Source organism: Filicampus tigris, chromosome 13 (assembly GCF_054856515.1).
Source record: "Filicampus tigris isolate MCC_2025a chromosome 13, RoL_Ftig_1.0, whole genome shotgun sequence".
Lineage (NCBI taxonomy): Eukaryota > Metazoa > Chordata > Actinopteri > Syngnathiformes > Syngnathidae > Filicampus > Filicampus tigris.
The window spans coordinates 3666878-3679556 of record NC_141229.1 but is presented as its reverse complement, the minus strand read 5'-3'; the positions used below and the strand labels follow the sequence as shown (position 1 = coordinate 3679556).

The following is a 12679-nucleotide window of genomic DNA, read 5'->3' as shown; positions in this document are numbered from 1 at the left end:
AGACAATTTGAATCTTCCTACCAGAGGAAAATCATGGCAAGCCAAAGCAGCCGTCTTCAAACTTTTGTTAGCTGTACAGGCGAGGCTTTAAAGCGGAAGTCAACCCAAGCGTAATTTTTTTCAAGAATATGTTCCCAGCAGGCCCACTAGTTGAAACGCAGCATTCGGATTCATTTTGCGTTTGTGGAATATAAATTAAGTAGCAAAATGCACTTGTTTTTAGCCATCTGTGGGGGCGGCCATTTTGTCTTCTGTCGACTGAAAATGACATCACAACTGCTTACAACGACCAATCACAGCTGACCTGTTCTCTGAGTCTGAGCCGTGATTGGTCGTTGTGAGCAGTTGTGATGTCATTTTCAGTCGACAGAAGACAAAATGGCCGCCCCCACAGATGGCTAAAAACGAGTGGATTAAGACTTATTCCACAAACGTGATACTTATCAGAATGCCCTGTTTCAACTAGTGGCCTTGCATAGAACATATTCTTGAAAAAAATATGTTTGCGTTGACTTCCGCTTTAAGGAACGTTTTAACATTAAGATGTTATGACTCAACATTTTTCAGATGTTTTACTTTTTGTCTTGGGGTTTTCAGCTTTGACTTATTGGACTCGATTTGACTGAATTCGGAAAACACATACACGCACACATATACACACACCGTTTTGTTAGTTACATTTTTGCAGTTCTATTCCCCAAATGTGATTTTCACGATTTTTAAAATTTAATTTAACTAATAAAATTTAATTGAATTTAAAATGTAAAGTTTTTCAGTTTTTATTAGTTGTTTTTTTGTTTGTTTTTTCTGCAAAATTTGAATTTGTTTTCCTGACTTTTTACGTTATTTTTTTTACTAATTTGATTATTGTATGACAAGTCCTAATTAGCCATATTAATCCATCTCGCCAGTCACAAAATGGCTTCCTTTGTTTACGTGCGACATTTTCTGCTGTCCTCCATTAGCGTCCTCCAACAGAATCATCGAGAGGATGTTCTCGGGCGCCGTGACACGGTAAGGGCGAAACACGCAAATGGACGCAAGTGAGCCCGATCGCTATGACGACGGAATGAAAATGTCGGTAGTAAACTGTCTGCGTAATTGGTCACCAGGGGCAACGCCGTCCAGAGGGAAGGTCGCATGAGCTACGCTGAGTTTGTCTGGTTTCTCATATCTGAAGAGGACAAGAAAAATCCCACTAGGTGAGAAAATCTTTTTCTCATTTTAAATAAAATTTGTATTGTTTTTTAGGTTGTTTATTATTTCATTTTTTTCGAAACTTTATTTTTCTGGTGATTTGCTGAAGATTTGCTGCCTTTCAGTTTTTGCAGTTTTTTTTTAATTGATTTTTATTTTGACAGATTGAATTTTTTCCAATTTCCTGCATTATTTAATTTGGATTTTTTGCTCGAAATTTGATAACAATTTTCAATTTTAAATTTGGTCACAATTTTGACCTTCCCTGTTTTTACACCAGTTTGTTTACATTTTCCCAACTATTTACTTTTTGCACAGCCGCTTTTTAAAAAATGAGTTTTCCCCATTTTCTTCTCAAAATTGTGATTCATATCCCAATTTTTTACAAAAAATATTTTTTGTCAGTTTTCATTGCTTTGTAAATTCGATTTTTTTTCCAGTTTTTTTTCTGTCAAAATTATTCGATTTTTTTTTTTAACTTTTTGCATAAGATTTCTACATTTTTCCTCCCAGAGTTGACACTCTTCAACATGTATTTTCCATATGTATTCTTCGTCTGTATTATCCTACCAACGCAAGCCAATCTGTAAAATTTTCCCTCCAGCATCGAGTACTGGTTCCGCTGCATGGACGTGGACGGCGACGGCGTCCTGTCCATGTTCGAGTTGGAATACTTCTACGAAGAGCAGTGTGAGCGCATGGAGCGAATGGGCATCGAACCGCTGCCCTTCCAAGACTTGCTGTGCCAAATGCTCGACTTGGTCAAACCGGAGAGTTCCGGTAAATGCCAACTGAGACGCATTCCCTCAACCAGGCCTGCTTCACATAACACACAATGGGGCTTATTTATTTATTATTTTTTTTCCCCCTCAGGAAAAATTACACTGGGTGACCTGAAGCGATGCCGCATGGCTCACATTTTCTTCGACACGTTCTTCAACCTGGAGAAATACTTGGACCACGAACAGAGAGACCCCTTTGCTGTGCAGAAGGTGAGCACTAAACAGCGACTCAAGTGTGCTGAAACGTATCACAAATGGGACATGAAATGACAAAAAGGTGGACGGTAGCGTAACGCGCCAGCCTCCTCACTAGGTAGAGCAAAAGTAGATGCCTTTCAGTTCTTTCACAGCAGCAAACTGGGTAGTGGCGGATTTGCAGGCGTGTTCATCCAAGTGGAAATTTGCAACTGATAGGTGACGCAATCACGGAACCCAAATATTGTTAGTAATTCATACATTGATTTATTTTTATTTTTTTTAAATCAGCCCACAAAGCCTGTTTCAGCAACGTAGAATTTAGTAGGCATATCTACGATGATTTGACCCACAAAAAAAAAAAAAAAAACGTCTCAAGAAGTCAGCCATTATGGTTCTATGTCCCCATTATGGCTTGGTAGCATACTTGGCATGTTTTTAAAATGAGTTTGACTTGGCAACATGAAACTTTGTAGCCACGTCTATCGTTAGTAGACCCACAAAAAACTCTCAAGAAGCCATGTCCAAAAAGATGCAGGAAGTTAGCTATTTTAGTTCAAATAGCCCATTTTGGCTTGGTAACACACTTGGGATGTTTTTAAAATTCTGAATAATACTTTTGACTTGGCAACATGAAACTTAGTAGCCACGCCTATCATTAGTGGACCCACAAAAAACACTCAAGAAGCCATGTCCAAAAAGATGCAGGAAATTTTTGTTCAAATAGCCCATTTTGGCTTGTTAACACCTTTTAGGGTGTTTTTAATATTCCATCCAGTTTGCTTTGAAGCGGCCACTCCAGGCTCATTTTGGGCATTTCCGGGGGGCCTTGAAAGACAAACTTGTCCTTGAGATTTTGTTCAATTGATACCAAATTTGAATCATGCACAATAGACAGATGGACATGGCAAAAACTCGAAACATTTTCGCCATTGCGTGCAGGTGGGTCACGGCAGCATATTCGATTCGGCTCATAGTAGTTTGGTACTGTCCTCGTGATCCTCATTTTATTCTCGTGACTAATCTTCCCATCGATCTAATATTTGCTGGTTAAAATTCACGTGACCCTTCCAGGACCTCGACAGCGACGGTCCGGAGCCGTCCGACTGGGATAAATACGCCTCGGAGGAGTACGAGATACTGGTGGCGGAGGAGACTGCCAACGAGCAGATACACGAAGGGTACCCAAAATAATGTTCTTTTCCATTCGTTGAAGGCCTTTGCGCAGCTCGCTAACGTGCTAAAATGTGATTCTAGGTCATTTGAAGACGACTACGACGTGGACGATCTCCATGTCCCGGCTGACATTGGGAATAAAATGGAAAAGTTGGTCATCTCGGATCTAACGGCGTGAAAAAAAAGTTGGATTGCCATTTTCGAAATCGTTGGATGGATCCATCCAGGCGACACGGACATAAAGAGAATAAGGACATCCGTTTTATGATGATGACTCTTTTTTTCTTTTTTTCTTTTTTTTTTTTGTGGTGAGGACAGACTCATGTTCACGTGTTGACGTGCATTTCACTACAAAGCGGATGAATGAGGCATTGTTTGATAAGCTCTTAAAGGAACACAGCACACTAAATGAAAGCTCTACAGGAGACGAATGTAATTGTTTTTATGTTTGTTTGTTTGTTGGAACAAACTTTCTGACAATCATGCGCAAAGACAATCACATGACACGGAAAAGAAACACACACAGTGAACTCATTTTGGGAATGAAATCTCTGGAAGTTGTGCAAATATTGCAATTTATTGAAATTGTTAAAAAAAAAAAAAAAAATTGAGGAGAAAAAGTCTGTAGCAAGTGTTTTGGAAAATTCGTTTTGGAGAAAAATCCCTGGTCTTAGCAAAAGTTAGCAAAAAACATCTCGTCATGAATTATTTTTAAAAAATGTATCATGTAACATTTTACCCCAAAATTTGAAAACAAAAAAAAAAAACTGTAAAGAGCCCTGTAAAGATGTTGATTTTTTTTTTTTTTTTTTTAATTGTTTTTATTTTTTACTTTTTTTTATTTTTTTTAGTTTTTTGGCAAACATTTCGAAAATGTTTTGAAATTTTCACACCAAAAAAATCATAATCCACATATACTCAATTTACATACTCTCATTCTAGCTCTTGCTCTCTCTCTCGCTCTCTCGCTCTCTCGCTCTCGCTCTCTCGCTCTCTCGCTCTCGCTCTCTCGCTCTCTCGCTCTCGCTCTCGCTCTCTCTCTCTCTCTCTCTCGCTCTCGCTCTCGCTCTCGCTCTCGCTCTCGCTCTCGCTCTCGCTCTCGCTCTCGTACATATACACACACGCACACAAATTAGAAGAAACCAGCTGCCTACACTGTTTCCCAACCCAAAAAATGTCCAAAAGAGCAAAAAAACACAAGCAGGAGCATTTTTCAGCTACAACTTTTGATACAGACGCCATCTAACGGAAGAGCATGAAAATACACTGCCTGCCACTATATGTCGCTGGCATACATAGATAAACTAAGACACATCATTTGTAGTAAATAAATCAGAATTTCAGGACCAGTTAGGTCAAATTGTGACTCTCTGCTAAAGGGTTTGGTATTGCACCTCCGTGTGGCCACTGCGTGTTCCAACAAGCCATTACCAAAAAAAAAAAAAAAAAAAAAAAAAAAGCCTTCCACGTCAACCAGGCAGCGTTCTATTCTTAGCGCTATGTTATCTTCGTGTGGAGTCACTTGGTAATCGTTGCTCAAGGCTTGGAAAGTTCTACAGGGACGGACGGATGTGAGGTAACGTCACTGGTAAAAAAAAATAAAATTAAAAAAAAGTGACAGGCATATCGAGCTCTCTGGTCGAGTTGCCTTCGATTTGCCACCCACTAAGGCAATAAAACGTCCATATCGTTTTCTTCTGTTCATGTTTCACTATCTGATGATGTCATCAACAATGAATCACTGTTCATGTGGCAAACACGAGATGAAACGTGGAACCTCCTGATTTGTTGTAATAAAAAGGAAAAGAAAATTCCCTTATGAAATCATGTCAAATGTGGTCAATCGGGAACATTTTAACAGTACAGCAATGTTAGAGTAACATTTTAAGTTTCACTCGAGTGTAAACGTAAGTTTTGTCAAACTTTGTTTGTGACGTGAAAAGGATTTGACTATAAGCTAGATTGTGGCTAGATAATGGCCAGTGGCTAAAATGATCAGTTTAGCACACCTTTAGGCCATTTTTGCAAACATTTTTGTACAAATGTTTTGTTTGTTTTTTTTTGCATGGTTTTTCAGTAAAGATTTTTTTTTTTTTTTTAAGCAACAAGAATTTTTCTGATTTTCTTTTTTTTTGGGAAAAGTTTTTAAAAAATGCAATGCTAATAGTTTTGCTCAAATGTTTGGGTGAATATTTTACTTTGGAGATTTTTCTAAAAAGAGTTTACTAAAAACAAAAAAAGATTTTTTTTTGTGCAACTTCCAAGATTTTTCCTTGTAATGTTTGCAACTCTTGTGCGACTTCAGAATTTTTTTCTTGAATTTGTTTGCTTTTTTTTTTCCTTTAGTTTTAAAGTTTGTGGGGTTTGGTTGCATGACTTTGGAAACATTTTACAATAATGTCAAACTAAAGAAAAATGTTTCTATGTTTATGCAATGTTTTTTAACACTTTTGCCATTTTTTTCAGAAAATATATGCATAAATGAAAAAAAATCATTTTCGCAAGGCTCGAACAATTTTCCCTGAAAAGTTTACAAAAATATAAACATTTATTTTCAACAGTTTTTTTTTTCCTGAAAATTTGGTCAAAACATATTTTAATTATTTTTCTCAAAAATGTTGCACGACTTTATAGATGTTGGTCCATTTCTGAATTCAAAAGTTCCTCTAATCACGTAAGCAGATTTTTACCAAGGATGCTGTTATTATTTATTTTTATCTTCTTTTTTTTGTTGTTGCCAAAGAAATGTACAAAAAAAGTTGTTGTTTTTTAAGAGCTTCATTGCAACTACATTGTATTAGGTACACTTGCATAGCCTTCATGTAGCTAAACAAAATATTAGAGAGAGCTCTTGATATATTACGTAAACAACTTATTTTTGGTTTGTTTTTTAATATTGTGCAGGTGACCCTAATGCTGTGTCCAATGAGTGTCGAGTACATTAACATTTGCTTTTATTTAACGTCCACAAATGAACACGTCGTCCTGTGTGTAAATATGCCTTTTGTAACAGTTTCAATGCTCAACATGCACAAGCAGCTACACTTTAAATAATGCAGAACGGGAAAAAAAAAAAATGCATTGTTGCGTTGCAAAAAAACCCCAAACAAAAACAGGTTAATTGATGTGTTTTAGGGAGTGTGTGTGTGCGCTTCGGAATCTAGCGGAGTGTATATGCGTATCCCTTTTTGTAGCTACATAGCCACTGTAAATGTGCCTGGCTGTGTCTTTTATTGAAGTGTATCATTATTATTATTATAGTAATAATAATATTAAGAGTAACAAGAAGCCATTGTAAATGGTTGTTGTTGTTGTTTTTTTTTTTTGTTGTTGTTTTTTTTTTAACATGCTTGCTTTGTTATTGCGGTGCCACTGTGTGGCTCGGGTTCAACTATGTCCGGTTTGTGTGTGTAACTGACAATCATTGCGATTACCAACACACAAGCACACATTGTCTGGATGCCTGTTCGTCCACGGTTGCGTAAAGCCATGCCAGGACTTTTATTCTGAAATTACTGTGAGAGAAAGTGAGCAGTGAGATTTGATTTTGTTTTGGATGAGCTTCCTTTCATTAAGCTTCGTGCAACCGGCATGTTTCTTTTCTTTTCTTTTATTTTTTGCTCGTCTTCCCCCTCTTTGCTCGGCTTTGTTTCCCTGTTTATTTTCTGGCATCGACTCCTTTGGTCTGAAGCTTGAAATGTTAAAATAAAGACGTTTGCAAATCCATGAATACTTTTTAAAATGTTTGGTAAAATGAAGTGGTGAGCAGAAGTAATGGCAGCAGAAGTTCTACCACAACTTGAGATTCAAACGCTGTATGGTGACAGAGAATTAGAAAAAAAAATTATCAACATTTTCACCAGCTTTTGGAAAAAAAGGTCTAAATTCTATTTTCTTTTAAGTCAAGTTTTGTGAGATGTTACTTAATTTTACTTAAAAGATTTTTTGTGTAAACTTTGTTGACAATTTTAAGATTTTAAAATTATTTTGTAAGATGTTTTTTTCCAAGCAAAGAAAATATATTTTAAACAACTTGATATTTTTCCTCAAATCATTTCTGAATTTTTACTCTGCGACAGATTTTTTTTTTTCAAGATTTTTATGATTCTTGTTTTAAAATCGTAACTGTTGTGAGAGAGAAAAAAAAATCTCCAAACATTTTTGGGGATGAAAATGTTCATATATTCTTCTGAATTTTTCACGAGTAAATGGTTCGCCATCTTTTTTGCAATTCTTTTTTAATCCAATATTTTTAAGACTTATTTTTTTTCTACAAAACTAGATGTTTCTAAATTTTTGCCAGCGTCAGATTCTTCTCTCAAATTTTGGATAATTTATTTATTTTATTTTTTTTGTAGAATTATAGTAATTGCACAAGTTTTGGAGATATTTTGACCCAAAATAAGTTCATGGTTTTTACTGGAATAATTGCCAGGTCACCCAAGCAAATTTAGATTGTGAGAGTGACGTACGTGTGTGTGCTCATGTGTGCAGTTAAGTCACTCCACACCGGCATCTACGGCCGTCGCCGTGGCAAATGTGCCCAAGCACCAGGACAGGAAGTGGTAAGCGTGGCACATTGTTGCTTGTTCTCCCCACACAGTCGTCATCACATTCACCCACTTCCTGCTCTCACGCACACACCCAGTGAGGAGCCAGCCAAGGACATTCCGCCTTTTAGGGTGGGGTGGGGTTCGGGGGGGGGGGGTGTCTTTGGGTGGCAAGGGGGCAGTTTGTTCTCTGTTATGGGTGACGCCATCGAGAGGAAATTTTTGGGGTGATTCATCTCGTTGAAGGAATCCTAAATAATTTGCGCACTTTGCAAATCCAATTTCAAATACCATATTGGTTTGTCTTTGGTGCATCGTTCAGCAGTTGTATTTGAAAGGAAAAAGATCGGATTCAAGGATCAGAGAAAGCTATTGGAACAGTTTTTGAATAGAAATAGATTTTCATTTTGTTTCCACATTCATGCCAAGATTTTACGCGAGTAAATATCTGTTCCAAGCTTTGTAAAAAAAATTGTAGTTGAAAAATACGATTAATCAAGGTCAATTATGGAAAATTTTGAGATTAATTAAGATTAATAGTTAAAAAAAATGTAATCGCTTGACAGCACTAGAAAACCAAAAAATATATATTTTTTCCATTCCTTTATTATATGTGCATTTTTCACCTAAAACAGGCTGGATTGACTCTCTCGAGGACCGGACTTGGACATGGACTTATGACAAACATCCAAATTCTATTTTACAGTATTTACATTTTCTCTCTCTCTCATTTCAACCTGTTTTCTGAGTTTGGTCATGTGATGTTAGCAATCTGAGCCGTGATTGGTCATTCTGATCCCTGAGCAACTGTGATGTCATTTTTAGCAAGTAAGTGGCAAAATGGCCGCCCCGTGAGATGGATAAAACCACACACAAAAACCCAATATTAATCAGAATGCCATGTTTCGGCTCGTGGCAACACAGAACATATTATTGTCAAGATCCTTTTTTTAACTTGACTTGACTTTTAATGGCGCTCCTACTTTTAATATTTTGCATGCGTTCCTCTCTCGGTATGTAAACGAGGTCACGTAATGACATCATCATCGATCAATGACGACATTTTCCATGAACAGCAGCAACAGGTGACGCTTGAAGCTTGGAAAAAAAAGACTCAAGTGTGACCGAGCGAGTTTGACATAAAACCAGAGTGAGAGAGCGAGCGTCACATGCCCGCTCTTGCGCGACTCTTTTGAAGTTAAAAAAAAAAAAAAAAAAAAAAAAAAAATTCCATCGCCACCTCGCACGCGCACGTACAGTACGAGCGCGTTATCGTCCATCAGCCGGTGGTCCTGCATCGCGGCCCCTTCATAGACACAACACGGGGACGTCATGAAGTGGAAAACCGCGGCGACGACCTGGCTTTCTGCGGCCTGAAAAAATATACAAGCCATACTGTCTCGTGGAGGAGCGCGTTCCGTTTAGTTGAAAGCAGTTCTGGTGATTTCAAGGGGAGGTTCGTCGCCTAAAAAGCGCACGTGACACACAGGAAGGGAAAGAAGGCTTACAACTAAACTGCAGCAGACACAAACTGCATTTGTTGTTGAATTTTTTGGGGGTCAATAAATGCTACCATAAAACTGTCGATCCACACTGGCAGAGCTAGAGGGGGAGCCCCGGGGGCACTGCCCCCCCCCCTTGAAATATTGAACCCATCTGGTGCCCGACCATATAACTGACTTTTGGATATTTTCCGATTTTTTTCTGGATTTTTTTTCCACATTTCCCCGCGTTCTTTAGAAAACATATAATGAATGTTTATGAGCGTTTTCAGACATTTTTTTAGGGTTTGTTAAAAAGAAGAAAAAAAAAGGTTTGTTTTGCCGACCCCCTGAGAAAGCCTTGACCAACCCCAACCCCCCAAGGATAAAAATCTATCTTTTTTTAATTTTAAGTTTTTTGCGGAAAAAAAAAAATTCCAAAATTTCAACTCGGCCCCCCCGAGCTCAAGAACTCGGGTTGGTAAACACAAGTCCGATTCTGGACCTACATTCCCCCGTTGAGGAGCCCGGGACTTCATACCAGATAATAGTGGCTATTGGTCGGATTTAATTGTTTAATGTTGCAGACTAGAAGTATTGATAGACATTTTTTGGCCAAAATGTTAAGATGTTTCTCATAATTTTGGTGATGAGATGGTTTGACATTATTATATAGCCTATATTTAAAAAATAATACATATTTTTAAGACTACTTTTTTTTATTTATTTATTTTTTTTAAATAATTGCTGAACCACTTTTTGTGTGTTTACAGATGTGGGGCCAAATTTATATTGATGTATTTTTAAAAACCCAAATATTATTACATTTTGGTTGATTTTCCTCAAAACCGCAGCGCTGACCCCGGCTTTCTGTGGGCTATAAAAAAAAATATCCGCTCCAGGCCGTGTTCCATTTAGTTGAAAGCGGCTATGGTGATTACAGGGAGGAGGCTCGCTTTCAAGTTGAAAATGGTACGAGAGAGAGAGAGAGAGAGAGAGAGAGAGTGTGAGGGTAGCTGGCTCGCCATTCAACATCTGGCGCTTGTTGACGTTCAGAGCCAAGACCTGCCTCCCGAACCACTACCCCGCCTACTCGGCAATAGATCTTATCTAACATCAGTGGTGGGAAGTAACCAAGTACAAATACTTTGTTACTGTACTTAAGAAGATTTATCACCAATCTGAACTGTACACAAGTTTGGTTTAAAACACAATTCTTTACTCTCCACTCAAGGATTTTTGGGGTACTTTTCATAATTCAGAGTGAGTCTGTTTTTATTTTCGCTGAAGGAGTTGATTCAGAACTTGTACTTTTACCACAGTCTTTTTTTTAAAAAAAAGTTTGCGCATCATGATTTAATGCTGCAATCCAATTCATTGTGCTGCTCCTTCTGCTGTGCCCTCCCTGGCCAGCGGGAGGCAGTATAACAGAGTCATGCAGACACAAACGCAAAATAGTATTACTGCAACTTGAAGCACTTTCATCAGACTGTGATATTCAACATTTTCCACATAATATAAAGAACGTACGCCTGAGAGATTGTGATTATCGAGGCGAACCGTCAGAATGTTAACGGCATTTTCCATTGTTATGTTCGCATTAAGCTAGCAGAAATTCCTAAAGCAACGTTGTTTGGTTCTTTTAAATACACAATATGTAATTCCCTTTGTTTTGTGTGTATTTTGACAGGAAACGTCAGCATCTTGAAGACTTTTATGAAGAATTGTTCACTATTTGCCAAACTGCTCGCTTCTCAAGGTTTCGCCGAGAAGCCAAAGCAACAACAAAAATTGGCCAAACGACGGCTTGTATCTAAAAAAAAACCAAACAAAAAAAAAACCACACAAGTCTGGTCCCTACTTATATCTCAAGGCACCACTGTACTTGTACTAAAGTACAGAGTAAGAGTACTTTTACCAGCTCTGTCGAACATTGCCACTATGTCGCTGGATGGCGGCGTTGTGGGGTGCGCCCCCAGATTTGCAGTTGAAGCTTATGACGGCCATTTTTGGGGCCCTTCCCTGACTCATCTGCTTCCATTTATCTGCTGTGTGTGTGTGTGTGTGTGTGTGTGTGTGTGTGTGTGTGTGTGTGAGCAGCAACGATGGAAAATGTCGGTAGACACGGGTGGCCTTTTAGCAGACGTGTAGCTCATCCTCGGTAGATCCCGCACCATAGCAAAAAGGCGCTTTGGGGCCAATATTGGAGGCTAAAAAAAAAGCCGATATACCGGCTGATATCTGATATATTGGTCAAGAACCGATACATCGGGCAATATATGAAATAGGGAGTGTGTTATACACAGTATATATACTGTATATGGACACAATTTCTTATAAAACCCCAAATATCCTTCAGTAAAGATGCAGAAGATTACAAAATTCAAATAATGGAACTTTAGCTAGTAACACACAGTAATACTGTGAACTAAAATATCAGTAGTATATAAGTATCACAGTATTCATCACAGCAGATTTTCTTTCAAAATAACATCAAAATATAGTAGAAGAACAGTAAAAGTACTTATTCCTCAGAAAATGAGCAGCGACTTCTCTGATTTCCGTCGCTTTGTGAAGTAATGTCGGCGTGAAAACGAGCTAACGCTAGCCATGCTAGTATTAGCTAGTTGGCTGCCTCCATAGGGAGCCTGTCATTTTTATTTCACCAACAGTTGACATGCTAAGTGATTTGGTGGGCGTAGAACGAACCCAACTACAAACCTGCCACCTACTCTATGTACAGCATCTGCCTATACCTACCAAATGGAGCTAGCTGAGCTAGCTGTTTTCTGATTGGAAACGTGCAATTTGAAATGTATTGTCATCATTGTTGTTGTTTTCATTATTATTTTGGGTTGTTGTTGTATGACGTATCGCTGTGCGTGTTCTTTTCCGGGGATGAACATGAGGCTTTCCTTGTTAGCGCTAACTTTACATGACCTTAGGTTGAGTAGATTTTTAATATGTCTGCTGACAATGATCATTGCAACGAGTGGAATTTCATTTAGTACTTCCTGACAATGCCCCCCCCCCCCCGCCCCCAGCCCGGCCCGCCTCTTCTTGTCGGGGCCTTGGAGTTCCACCGGTGGCTATTTGCTTGCCGCAGCCGGCGGAATGTGCGCTTGCGTTTGCCAGCAGAGAAAAATCCTCAAGTGCGGGGCAATGAGTCTATTTGGCTGGAAGAGCAAGTGAGGAAAACAAGTTTGATCATTCATCTCACTACTTTAATTGATTATGAGACTGCGTATTGTCTCGGTTAGGATCTAAATGTTGTTGTTTTTTGAAGTTAATTGGATCA

At 38.4% G+C, this 12679-nt stretch overlaps 1 protein-coding gene across 2 annotated transcripts in view; it reads left to right on the top strand.

The window, feature by feature from the left end:
* The window catches only part of ppp2r3a (protein phosphatase 2, regulatory subunit B'', alpha), a 52959-nt gene extending 45883 nt beyond the window's left edge, over positions 1-7076 (top strand). The window contains exons 8-13 of one of the 2 annotated variants that reach the window (XM_086049650.1): positions 966-1014; positions 1113-1202; positions 1802-1977; positions 2071-2189; positions 3249-3355; positions 3432-7076. In XM_086049650.1, coding sequence (XP_085905776.1) covers positions 966-1014; positions 1113-1202; positions 1802-1977; positions 2071-2189; positions 3249-3355; positions 3432-3528 — 638 coding nt within the window. In that variant the 3' untranslated portion in view covers positions 3529-7076. Of the gene's footprint in view, positions 1-965; positions 1015-1112; positions 1203-1801; positions 2190-3248; positions 3356-3431 lie in introns of both variants that reach the window. The other variant, XM_086049649.1, reaches the window with a different exon arrangement.
* The last annotated feature ends 5603 nt before the right edge of the window (positions 7077-12679 follow it).